Source organism: Echinops telfairi, unplaced genomic scaffold (genome assembly GCF_000313985.2).
Source record: "Echinops telfairi isolate 266 unplaced genomic scaffold, ASM31398v2 ScPeMD7_2573;HRSCAF=3158, whole genome shotgun sequence".
Lineage (NCBI taxonomy): Eukaryota > Metazoa > Chordata > Mammalia > Afrosoricida > Tenrecidae > Echinops > Echinops telfairi.
In genome coordinates, this window is record NW_022106471.1 from 7034177 (window position 1) to 7047447 (window position 13271).

General features: G+C 49.5%; 1 protein-coding gene and 1 pseudogene across 3 annotated transcripts in view; both read right to left on the reverse strand.

The window, feature by feature from the left end:
• LOC101640825 overlaps window positions 1-7905 on the reverse strand; it is an 18541-nt pseudogene extending 10636 nt beyond the window's left edge.
• A 3978-nt stretch (window positions 7906-11883) lies between these two features.
• Window positions 11884-13271, reverse strand: part of SLC1A4 (solute carrier family 1 member 4) — an 85660-nt gene continuing 84272 nt past the window's right edge. For all 3 annotated transcript variants that reach the window (XM_045294144.1, XM_004710176.2, XM_045294145.1), the window contains exon 8: window positions 11884-12540. In XM_045294144.1, the coding sequence (XP_045150079.1) occupies window positions 12309-12540 (232 nt within the window). In that variant the 3' untranslated portion in view covers window positions 11884-12308. The remainder of the gene's footprint in view (window positions 12541-13271) is intronic.

The following is a 13271-nucleotide window of genomic DNA, read 5'->3' on the forward strand; positions in this document are numbered from 1 at the left end:
GGGCGGAGTAAGAACAACCGTGAGGATGGTGCAGGAGCGGGCGGAGTAAGAACCACCGTGAGGATGGTGCAGGAGCGGGCGGAGTAAGAACCACCGTGAGGATGGTGCACGAGCGGGCGGAGTAAGAACCACCGTGAGGATGGTGCACGAGCGGGCGGAGTAAGACAATCGTGAGGATGGTGCAGGAGTGGGCGGAGTAAGACAATCGTGAGGATGGTGCAGGAGTGGGCGGAGTTCCGTTCCGTTGTTCGCAGGGTCACTGTGAGTTGGAACTGACTCGCCGGCCCCTAACAACAACACGAGTTACAATGGAATGGATGGCAGCGGACTTGCTTTTGTTTCAATTGTGGTCTGCTGCTGTAACTATTGAGACTCAGAAACCCCATGGAGGGTGGCTATGGTCTCAGTGGACTTGATGACAGTGATGGGTGAGCGCATTCATGGCCTCTTCCTGCTAATTCTTAGGGAAATGCCAGTCTGGATTTAAGTAATCACTGAAATGGCTGAAAACTGACCCTTTAAGTGGATACCTTTAAGTCAAATATTGTTTTGATTAAACATTTTAAAGTCTCATGTACTATTATTCCCTATCATAGGAAATTATGCTAGTAAATATCTTGATTTTTTAAAAAGTTTTCTTAGAATAATTTTTATGAAAATTTAAGCACTGTCTTGGTGAATACCTAACACAGGGCTATTTAATTATTTGGTGTAATTAGTAGGTTATACATTGGGTTCAAAACTGTCAGCTGCTTCACAAGAGAAAAATGAGGCTTTCTACTCCATGAAGATTTAGACTTGGAAACCCACAAGGGCAGTTCTCTACGGTCCTATGGGGTCATTATGAGTCAGAGTTACTGGAGGGCAGTGAGGTTGTTTTTATTTTTTAGTGCTAATTGACACCTCTGAGGTGTTCCTGCCTTCTGGCTCAACAACCTGTCTGCATCCCTTCTTCCCTGTGGCTGGAATCCACCTTCTGTCCTCACTCTCCACACTCCTCACCGAAGCAGCTCAATGTGCCTGGTATACAGCAGGCACTCAACAACCATTTATTGGATTGGATTACATAATTAAGCCTATTTTTATACTAACCTCAATTTTAGACGTATCACTTAAGCGTCTGAAGATAGTTTGGGAATTCCTACCTGTATTCCAGGTGGCTGAGGTTGCCGAAAGCCTGGATGGTGAATGACGGGTGTGTGTGAATTATATATAATTGCTGCTAATTTGCACAGCAGAGAGAACATGAATAGTAAATCCGCAAGCGAGTCCTGTTCCTGTTATGAAGAACGGTCCTTGCGTACCTTAAGCACAGCGGCTGCCTTCACTCTAGATGCTTAAATGTACTGTCTGTGACGTTCAAAGCTACTTGTTAAAACTGAAGCACATTTTTATAAAGAAGATGGAATATGTGTACTAAAACAAAGAGTTATGCAAATTGTGTGGGAGCAAAAGACAGCCACAATCTTAATTAAACATTTTTTTCCTCCTAAAACAACTTTATGAGATACATCCTAACAGTAGGTTTAGGAAGCCCTTAATTACCACCCACCAAATACACTTTTGCTCGGGCCCCAAACCTGTCATTCTAGATTTCTTTTCATCTCACGTCACATCCAATCTGTCAGGGAAACGTGTTGGCTCTATCTTCAAAAAGGAGCCCTGGTGACACAGTGTGTTGAGCTTGGGGTGGATAATTAAAAGGTCATCGGTTCAAACCCACCAGCTGCCCCAAAGGAGAAGGATGAGACTGTCTGCTACTGTAACTATTTACCTAGACATGTAGGCTTCTAAAAGTTCGTAGGAGGTTGGAATTAGACAGATCATCAAGAATGAAGCCCAATAAAGACACAGAACTAAACAATACAATCAACCAATCCAACATCCTAGACATACAGAGCACTCCACCCAACAGCAGCACATTCTTCTCCAGGACACAGGGCACATACCCTAGAATACATCACGTTAGGCCTTAATCAATTAAAAAACATTGAGATTCAACAGCCCATTTCCTCAGACCATAATGTTATAAAAACTAGAAATCAACAATAGAAAGAATAAGGGCAAAAAAATCAACGGAATGGACCCTGAACAACATACCACCTGAAAACAATGGGGTAATACATCAAACAAGGATGACATTGAAGCAAATGAAAACAAGAACACAACATACCAAAACTTTAGTACACAGCAGCATCCTCAACAACTAGAACAGGAGCAACAAAATAAACCTTCAACCAGGTGAGTGTTCTAGACTCTCCAGGTGATTCTTATGTGTATATATAATATGTGCATAATATATGATAAGAATATAAGAATCACCTGGTGATCTTGTGCAATTATAATTTATGATTCCATAGATCTGAGGTGGAAATGCAGATTCTCAGCAGAGGGTTGGATCAGAGGGAACCAGTTGGAAGTTTAGAAAGACCTCACTTTTTGACCCTCAGCCACAAGGTGGCTCCCTAAGTCTAAGAATCACCCTACAGGTCCCCCTCAATTTAGAGATTTCTTTGTTCTAAGTTGTTTCTCTTAAGGGTCAAAGAATGGTTGCCGCCTCCGGGGCCCGCTGGCAGTTTCCTCCGTGATGTATGATGCTGTACTCTGTTGCAAGTCACTGCTGCCACGCCGATGGAAATGGTATGGGGCAAAGTTAATCTGGCAACATAGGAAGACTTTATATCCAGGGTGACCATATTTTAACATTGGTAAAGCAGGACACCATTGATAAAACTCATGTCCTGGCGAAATAGCCACATGGCAGCCGAAAACCGTATACCCTAGCTTGTCGTGCACTCTTTCCAAAAATCGGGACTTTTTCAAAATGCCGCAGGACGCGAGACAAATTGTTAAAAATTGGGACTGTCCCGCCAAAAGCGGGACGTCTGGTCACCTTATGAGATGATTTCATCATAAGCAACAAAGGAGCCACATATCAAGTTTCCCCTCTGTGAACCCTCCCCTGGCCTGGCACACAATAGATGTACCTCATATCTCTGATCAGAGGAGTGTGGTGGGAGCCGCTCACCTACAAGGCATCCTGTCCTTGAACTGCGGTCAAAGAGAAGAGACCCTTTCCTTCAACTTCCAGCTGCCCTTTCCCATTGTCTTCACTCGTTTCCAGTCAGGCAGGGGACCTGGGGCCAGCAGCAGTGAGAGACAGACCTGACCCTTGAAGACCTGGAGAGAAAGCCCTAATGGGCTGCCACACCTGGCCTGAGGCCAGGACCTCGGAAGGAAGCAGGACGTGGAACCGCTTCGTTCAGGTTCAGGTTCTACCCTCCTGAGAATTTGCATTTTCACCTGAGATATAGGAAGGGGCTTCAAAAAAGTTCATGGAAAATGGAATAGAAAGATAATGGGAATTTTCCACAAATAAGAACACTTGAGAGCAGAGGGGGGTCTGGAACCAAGGCTGCATGTGGCTCTGTGGGCCCCTTCCTCCACTACAAATAAAACGAGCAGAAATTGTATTTTCTGACGATGTTGGTACAAAGTGAAATGCAACCCAAGATGGGTTATACGCATCTGTTTCCTTCTGACTTAAAAAATGCTAAAACATTATCGTGGGCCCTAGACACTGTGGCTACTGTGCTTGATGGGCGAGTTGATCCTGGATGGGTGGAGAGGCTGCCCAGGCCTGCTCCCCGTGGCACACAGCACTAATCTGCAGGATCGGTGCTGTGGACACAGAAAAGCAGGCTGGATTTGGCCCACGTGCCATAGCGAGCTGGCGCCCTCTGCAGGTGACCAAGGCACAAGAGAATTTCTGATGGTCACAGACACCTGAGAAAAGACATGACCACTCAAAATAACCGCTAGAGGGAGATCATACGCTGGGTCTTGGCCACCCCCACCCCTTCATTTCTCCTCTGCAGTATGTAAGAAAAGTTAAAAAGTACATAAAGCCTAAGTGTAGCACAAAATGGAATGATCACAAAGCAAAAAAAAAAAAAGTGCATGCAACCACCATCAGGGTTAAAAGACTACAATACAGCGAATTATTTCATATGGCTCTTCTAGCCATAATAGCCTTTATCAATCCCATCAAACCGCGCTTGCTTTTCTGACGGGTCTGGGCAGGAAGGTGGGGGAACATGTTGATGGGACTATATGACTCAGTTTGAGGGATTGTTAGCAGGGTTAATTGTGACCGTTGTCCCGCTGGGTGTGAAAAGCAGAAGCGGGAAGAGGGTTGGTCTTCACTACGAGCTATGGAGGATCGTGAGGAGTGGAGCAAGTCATTTGAACTCAGATTCCTGTGCAGTGAACCTCCTTGAACCAAACCCTGCGGTGCTGTACCATCGTCACACCCATTGCTCTGCCTGAGCCCATTGTTGCAGCCACCGTCCATCTCACTGAACCTCTTTCAGTGACTGTTGACCAAATGTGATGTCTTTCTCCAGATGTTGGTCTCTCTTGGTAACACACCCAGAGTATGTGTGAAGAGATCGCCAGCGTCGCTTCTAAGGAGCATTCTGGCGATATTTCTTCTGAGACAGATCTTTTTATTCATCGGGGAGCCCATGGTATATTCCATATTTCTGACACTGAGGATTCTTCAGGCCTCCTTATTCCGTGTCCAGCTTCTGCATACAAATGAGGCGATGGAAAATACCAAGGCTCGGATCAGGAGCACCTTAGTCCTCAAAATGACAAAATACCAATGGATGGATATTTTCCAACAAACTGCCAGAAGCACTTGTCTGTGCCAGGAATTTTGAAAGATAGCTACCTGTGGCCAATTGACTGGACGAGATCCATATTTGTGCCCATTCCCAAGAAAGGTGATCCAACTCAATGAAGAAATGATTGAACAAATTAATGTCACATACCAGTAAAATGTCACCAAATATCGTTCAACAATGGTTGCAAGTGTAGTAACAAGGAGCTGCCAGACATTGGAGCCTCTTTCAGAAGAGGATGTGCAACAAGTGCTATCACTGCTGACATCAGACGGACCTTGGCTGAAGGCAGAGACCCAGAACGATAGTTACCTGTGTTTCACTGACTATCCAAGGCATGTGACGGTGGGGATCGCAACTTGGATAACATTTAGAAGAACGCGACACTGTGCTTGTGCAGAACGGGTACACGGGGTAAGAGAAGAGGCAGTCCCTGGTGAACAGAACGAAGATAGCGCATGGTTTGAGACAGGAAAGCTGTGACTTGGTAGGAGTCGCTCTTCAAAGAACTCATGTGTGTGCATGTGAAACCTGTCAACGGGAGCTTCTTTCCAGAGTCCACCCCGCCACGTACAGCATGGCAGGCTGCACACTGCACACCTCCGGGGCATGTTCTTCACACAGAATACGAAGATGAGCAAAGGAATCGCAGTATGAGTCCAGCCTGGTGTTAACAGAATGACTGACTTTGGACCCAGACCACTTTTCTCCCCTTTTGCCCTTTTTTTAATTAAAAGATCATTTTATTGGGGGCTCTTATAGCTCTTATAATAATCCATCTATCCATTGTATCAAGCATATTTGTACATATGTTGCCACCATTATTTTCTAAACATTTACATTCTATTTTAAGCCTTAGCATCAGCTCCTCTTTTTACCCTCCTTCTCCTGAGCACAGGTTTAGCTTTAGAGGTAAAAGAAGTGCTTTTCCAAACCGATGTAGAACAGGCTGAAACGATTGAACCTGCATTTGATGATAGAATCTTAGAGCTTTCTCTGAGTGTGTGTGTACGGTGTGGGATGAGGCACTAATTCTCTTTATCTGGGTGGTTATCTACCAAGGTAATTTAAAAAAACCACTGCCATTGGGTCTTTTCTGACTCATAGCAACACTATAGGACAGGCTAGAACCGCTCCTGTGGGTTCTTTATGGGAGTAGAATGCCCCTTCTTCCTCCCCAAGAGTGGCTGGTAGGTTTGAACTGCTGACTTTGTGGTTAACAGCCCAATGCTTACCCACTCCTTCAGGACTCCTATACTAAGGTCAAGATCACACAATATGCTCAGGATAGGCAGGACAGGCAAAGCCTCGGAGACAAGAAGATCACTGATTGACGAGAGGGCAGGGAGGGCAGGCTGCTATTGGAGCTAGGTTTCTTGGTGAGGTGAAGCTATTCTGGAATTAGGTGATGGCTGCAACCTTGAGACAACCCGGAGGCTGTTTTTTCCACAGAAGGATGTACCCTCCCAGGCTTTACACCTAGTTTTCTTTTCCCCCTAAAGGCAGCTTGGGGGGGCGGTATGGGCCCTGAGGCAAGCCCACCTGTTCTAAAGCACCCTCGAATCCCGAGGGCCATCTCAGCCTCCTGTGGAGCTCCAGGCTCAACTCCAGCCCGGCCCTCTCTCACGTTCAGATTGCTCCTTAGGCAGCACATGGCAGCCGGGAGAGTTCCCCAGGGTGAATCTCCTGTGTCCAGCCCCCCACGAGCCATCTCCTAAGGGGTCTGCAGTGTTGGTCCCACCATCAGTCACAAGTCCTCCACACTCACGGGCTGCCTCCTATCCCATCTGGAGCATCCACCAGGGAAGTGACTGTCGTACTTCGCCCTCCATCTTGCCCTGAAACCATCCAGGGAATTGCAGGACCTTGTATTTTGGAATCTGTCTTACCGATCCTGTCACAAAAGGAGACTGCTTCTCAGACCACCGGACCAGACCCCTGCATCTCCCCTCCCAGTGGGTCAGCCTGTGTCTGCATCCTTCCTCACTGCTGGTCTGATGTACCCATTGAGCCCTTCACAACCTTGGCCCTGTACAAGGTCCAATGCTGAAGGCAGGCTGGCCAACTTGACCCCTCTGTGACTCCACCATGAAACTGCAGCCTGAGGCCGGATGGGGCAGTCCTGTTGTCTTGTGGCACTGATCGCGGTCAGATAAACTTATGGGCAACCACCAAGAGAATGAGGTAAAATTTCAAAAAGCGGGGGTCATCTTCACAGTTCAACCGTGACTCTCAATTAGGTAGGGTCATCAAGATCTTCAGCCAATTGGTTTTTGTTGTAAATTATCATTTGATAGCCCTTTTGACCCTTTTAAGATTTGTTCTAGTTCTTTTTTTTTTAAATTTCATAGTCAGATTAAGTTCAGTGATGAAAGTTATCAGAAGCATATTCTCCTGAAAGTGACTTTTTCTTAGAAAACAGGAAGGAAAAGCACAGCCCTCTGGTACAGCACAGGTGCGGTGGCCGGCGCACCTGTGCAGAGGGCCGTCCTTGTCGGTTGTGTCACTCTCCGTATCAGCAGGAGGAGAGTCTGGATCGTCCTCATCTTCTTTCAGCTCCAAATCACCCGTTTCCTGGAACAAAGACTCACCTACGTCCACATTAATTTCCAGCATCCTCCAAGAACTGGATAGCAGATGTGTCAAGATTGTGATCGGGTTCAAGTAGTTGTTTCCCACTTAATTAATTTTTTTCCTGCTGGCCCCTCCTTTTCCATTCATTTCTTTTTCATTTCCAAGAGTTCTGCATCAAATTTGGCTTTCCAACTTAAGAAATTCTCGATTGGAACAGGAGTGCCATGAAATAGTTGCTTTTCGGCTTCTTTTTGTTTCTTTGCTTCTCGTCTACTTTTTATTTGATCTACTATTTCATTTCATTTTTCTTGCACAGCTGATACTAAAGATCATTACCATGCCAAGGATTCCTTCTGCCTGTACTATCAGGAATTTTAAAATGTTTGAAACATCATTTTCTGCCAGATTCTCCTGTGAGAATCGTCCGTAAAGAGAGCATCATCTGGGTAGTTTTCACGGGATGTAAACTTGACTGTGCTCTGGACAGCTGTCATTTGGCCCCGGCCTCGGATGTCACAGGACTGCTGAAACTGGGTGGGGTTTCTGATACGGCTGTGCAGGAGTTAGGGTCCATGGACTCCAGAGCCTCCAGCTCGTTCCGCTGCCCCTCACCTAACCCCCAATCGTGACCCTCACAGCTGCCCATGGCCAGCCCAGACGGTGAGGCGGCCGCGCCTGTTCTAGTTTTCTCTTCAATTGAGGTCTGTTTGGTCTTTTTTTGGGGGGTGGGGGGGCAGAGAGGAGTAATGTTTTTCTGCATATGAAATCTGGGATAAGTAAATCAATAGAGATGAATGGTTTCTTAGGGGTATGGTAGGGGAGGTTTGGGGAGAAGTAGGGAATAATAATGAGTACAAGAAAGAAGACAATGTTCTAAAATCTTAATATGATTGAGCTATTGAATTGTGATATGGAGTTTGTGAACTATATGCCAATAAAACTTTTTTTTTTTAAGTTAACTGGGTTTCGCCTTTGCAGATGGTCGTGGTGGCTGGGATCCCTCAGATGGATGTGTCTCCATCATTTCCCCGCCCTTGCATTTCGGAAGCAGAACAAGGGCATGTGATGGGCCAGGGTTTCCCCAGAGTCCTTTTTCTCGTCACTGGTGCCATGCCTTGGACTAGCCCTGCTAGTGGGCACCATTGGACTGAAGTTACACAACAGTGGACATGGTCATCAGTGGGCAGGAGAGTCAGAGTCTGAGCTTGTCCTGGACGCAGCCCTGTGCCAAAAGCCACTCCCACTCCCCCAAGGGTCTCCCAGCTGCTGAATGCTGCCAGCGCAGTAATGTTTATCAGACATACAGAACAGACATCGGTCTTAGAGGAAGTAGTGCCAGAATTCCCCTTAGAAGCGAGGAGGGCCAGACTTCCTCTCATGTGCTTTGGAAATCCCATTAGGAGAGACACCAGAAGGACGTCATGCTGGGTGGGAGGTCAGCGAAAAGGAGGAAGACCTCTCGTGGGGTGGACTGACCCAGTGGCTGCAACAATGGGCTCAAACAGTCATTGTGAGGGTAGAGGGTGACGCAGGACCGGTGATGTTTTGTTCCACTCTGCACAGGGTCACTAGGGGTTAGAACCGATTAGATGGCACCTAACAATGATTCACCCTGTTTAAAAAATGGGCCCACTGAGGCATGGAACCAGGGTCACAGTAAATGGGGTTGAGCTGCCCTGGGGCCCAGACAGTTCCTGCTGTTTGCTACACGGCTGGGCCGGTCACGGGTGTTCCTCGGAGCGGGTTCATGTGACCTGACCTGGGCACCTGTGTGTGTGGAATTTCACCTGGATTTGGCCACCCTGAAAAGTTGTCATCGAGTACTAATCCCAACCTCCGCACACTCCCCACAAACGTGAATCGAGGCAATTTAGAGACTAGGTAGTCAAACTGCCACCAGCAGCCTCTCTTGCCTGCATAAACGCTTCATACTTTGCACACAACTGAAAGCTGGTTCCCCGCGTACGTGAGAGCTGGTCAGAACTGGCTTTTCTTCCGAGGCCCCAGGGTCTGGGATCCGAGGGTTCGGTTTGAGTGTACTGGGTCCCTTCACTCTAAAAGCCTTGAGGGCCCCTAACTGTGCTGAAACGTGGCATCACTGCCAACAGAGCCACATCTAAGAATGGTCAGGGTGTGGTGGCGGTGATGGGTAGTCTCATGGGCAGCTGTTGTCCTCAGGGACTTACCCAGTCATGTGTGGCCTGAGGCATACTCTGTTGCTCCATCTTGGCTCTCGGCGGACAGTGAGTACTCAGTTATAGCCTGCTGACCTGAGTTGTCGTGACCAGACATGACTTCACGGAGCTGTGTGGAAAAGGGCATACATTTTGCAAGAGCCCTGCTACTGTGTGAGGGGCCCATGGGCCACACGATGCTCCCTAGCCTCCAGCTGGCTGCCAGAGATGCACCTGCGATGCCCAGCTGCAGCCTGGGCCACCTTGGCATGCCCACCTGCTTCAGGGGCCAGTGCTGAAAGAAGGGGGAAAAATTCAGTCATCTCAGGCCATGCTTGGAAGATCAACAGTTACATCGGTGAATCTCTCTTCTGAACACAGTTAAAAAAAATAAAGGAGCTATGCAGAGCCCAGTAGAAATACTGTATTAGTGTTTTTTGGAGGACTTAGCTATGTTTTAAGGCAAGTATCACACATACAAAGCGGGCAGAAATGAACAGTGTTTGGACAGCATTGATGACATGTTGGGAGGAGACTAGCAGGGGAGACGTGTTCAGACAACCAGCAATGGGGTTTCCCCAGCTGGGTGATTCCCAGCCTAGTGACTTCTCTCTTGGCTGTGGCTCCCCCAAAACGCGGGGTGGGGAGCCTCTTCTTGCTTCCAAGAGAGCAGGGGGCCGACTGCCCCAGCTCTAGTATTGGTGAGGCTCTGTCCTCCTCAGACCCCATTGCCCTTTCAACCTGGGGAAACCAGGAGGCTGTGGTCCCACCTCAGGCCGATTTTCTCTCCACACGCAAACTCGCCTGAGGAGGCGCCAACTCTCTCCAGGCAGAGGTGGTTCCCCGAAGCTGAGTGACACCGAAGGCTCACTTGCCCTTTGGGAACGAAGCCAAACGTTGATCACAGAAGGGTGTTCACAACAAGGCCTAGGCCGAGCGCCAGTGATTCCAGGCCGCTCTCCACCCATGCCCGCCTGCGTACTGGGGAGGTGGGGGGCCCTGGAGTGGCTTAGCTGGTTTCAAGAGGGCTGGGCATTTGTCCCTGGGGACAGGGCTTCTCCCCAGCCGCTCTGCTCAGGGACAGACCTCCGGCTTTCGCACTGAGAGCCAGTGCCACCCATTCAACTAGATGTGCTCTTCTGTAATGCCTGGGTGGCCTGGGGTGAACGAGGCTGGGACATCAGGTCTTTCATGGCTGGGGGGCGGGCAGGAAGCAGTGCCTGCAGCGTGGGAGGAGTCACGGAAAGGTCTGGCACCCACAAACAGGAAGGTGGTGAGCGCATTAAGTACGTACTTGATCATCTGGAGGGTCTATGTCTGATGCTACAGAGCTGGCAGCGTGAGAGAAGTGTGCCAGTGGGCACGGAGGACCGAGTCCTGCTCGTTCAAGCCATCTCCCGTGGGCACGGGGCCTCTGTGGAAGAAGGCAGCTGGGTGTTGGCACTGGATACGCACGCAACGAGGTGGCCGCCTGCACGGGCTCCTGCAGTGTGCCCCACCTTCTCCCTGTGAGGTCGGTCGGAGGCAGGTGACATGAGCCCCATTTTACAAATGGGGGAGAGTGAGGCCCCAGGAGTTGCTGAGTGAGTCACACCCACAGACACACAAACCCACCAACTTCTTGATTGGGAAAATCCCCAAACACACAAACTAGAGTAACACCCAGTCTGCGTGCAACTGGCGGACCGTTTTGCTCAGTTTTCGATGTGGATACAATGACAGAAGAGGAGAGTGGGTGCTGTGGAAATCAGTGGAGACCAGGGGTCCTGAGGAGTGGGGATCCGCCACCTCAGTTAGATGGGGTAGGGTGGGGGGTGTTTATTTTTTGTTGCTGCAGTGTGGCATCTAAGGCAGGCCTAGGTCAGTGGTTTTCAACCTGTGGGTCGTGACCCCTTTGGGGGTTGAATAACCCTTTCCCAGGGGTTGCCCGATTCACAACAGTAGCAAAATGAGAGTTAGGAAGGAGCAACGAAAGTAATTTTATGGTTGGGGGAGGGGGAGTCACCACAACATGAGGAACTGTATTACAGAGTCAAGGCGTCAGGAAGGTTGAGAACCACTGGGTTAGGTGAACAGAGAGAATGCACCCATAAGTCAATGAAGGTGTCGAGTGTGATGACCACCCTACCTCAACCCCCACTCACCAAGAGACAAAAGCCTCCCTTTGGCCAGTCACCAAATCAGAGCTGACGGGTGAAACTCCAGTGTTGTCAGGGCCCCAGGGCTGGCCTATATTCCCTGCCCTCTGGGACCCCAGCGCTTACACAGTGTAAGCTCTTGGTGAGCTTACACCAATGGCCTGTGCCCCACACCTACTTCCCCCATCTGGACAGCAGCCCCAGGCCCTAGCCCCCAGAAACTGAGAGTCAGAAGCTGAGCCCAACCCCCTACCTGGTTATAGCCCACTTCCTATGCACGTCCAGTCCCCGCTCAGTGATGTCCAGCCAAGGTTAAGAATTTGGGAGTTTTTCCTATTACTACCGCTCAGGAGGCGATACAAGAGGTGACGGGAACCCCGAGGTCTGCCCGGCTCACCCTCCGTGCAGGTGCAGAGCCAACCGGGGACAGAGAAGAACACACCTGCGTTTTCCCCCAGCTTGACCCACCAGCTCCTTGAGTTCATTGTTTCTGGGAGTCTGGCTGCTGAAGGGGATATTTCCGACAGATCCCTGGTGAAACAGTTGTAGCTGGGCCTGGGTCAAACTCAATGTCACAGAGGGTCTTGGTCCTCGGTAACCAGCCCCACTAGGAAGTCCAGTGCCAAACCAACCACATACTGGTTGGTGGGCGAAGGCTCAGGCGGAGGTTCACGTTGGTGAGGGCGGACTTCCAGGTGCGGCCGCTCGACTAACAGGGTGGGGTACTCCCGGCCCCATCACAGGACCGACTCCTTGGACTCCAGTTCTGGGGCGCCAGGCACAGGGCCAGCGGGGTTGTGGTGTGCCATCAGTGGAGACGTCTCCTCCTCCGACTTGCTGTTGGGGACGGCGTCCACCTTCACCTCGCACAGCTCCTGCTCCATCTGCACGGCCTTCTGGTTCAGGTGGTGGAGAATGCCCGCGCCCAGGGCGTCCCCTTCCACGTTCACCACGGTGGTGGTGCGGTCCCTGGTGGGAAAAGAGCAAACGGCAGGTGTGACAGCCGACCCTGCCCAGCAGCTACCCGGGAGCCAGCCCCGAGCCACGGAGAAGCGACCGCTTCCGGGAGAGCCTGAGATAGGCGCCTTGCCTCACTGACGCCAAGTGGATTGTCTGTAAACATTTGTTACTCTTACAAAAGGCAGCCCTGGCGGCAGCATGTTGGCGAGTCAGATGGCTAGTAGTTTGAAACCACCAGTTGCTCTGCGGGAGAAAGAAGGGGCGCTTTACTCCCAGAAAGGGGTTCAGTCTTGGAGACTCACAGGGGCAGTGCTACCCTGTTCCAAAGGGTCACCATGAGTGGGAACCGCCTTGATGACAATGGGTTCGGTGGTGTGTGTGGTTTTTTTTTTGGTGGGGGGTGTTCTTATTAAAGTAATCCACTTACATTGTAGACAACTGAGAAAAAAATAAAAAAGAGAGAAGTATAAAGCTGATGGGGCCCGGCTATCAAAGGATATAGCGTCTAGGGGTCTTAAAAGCTTGAAGGTAACAAGCGGCCATCTAGCTCAGAAGCAACAAGGCCCACATGGAAGAACACATCAGCCTGTGTGATCACAAGGTGCCGAAGGGATCAGTTATCTGGCGTCAAAGAACAAAAACTCGTATCATTGTGTGCTCACCTCCATGATATGATCGCTGAAGACAAATGGGTGAATAAGTAAATGTGGCGAAGAAAGCTCATGTGGCCGGCTATCAAA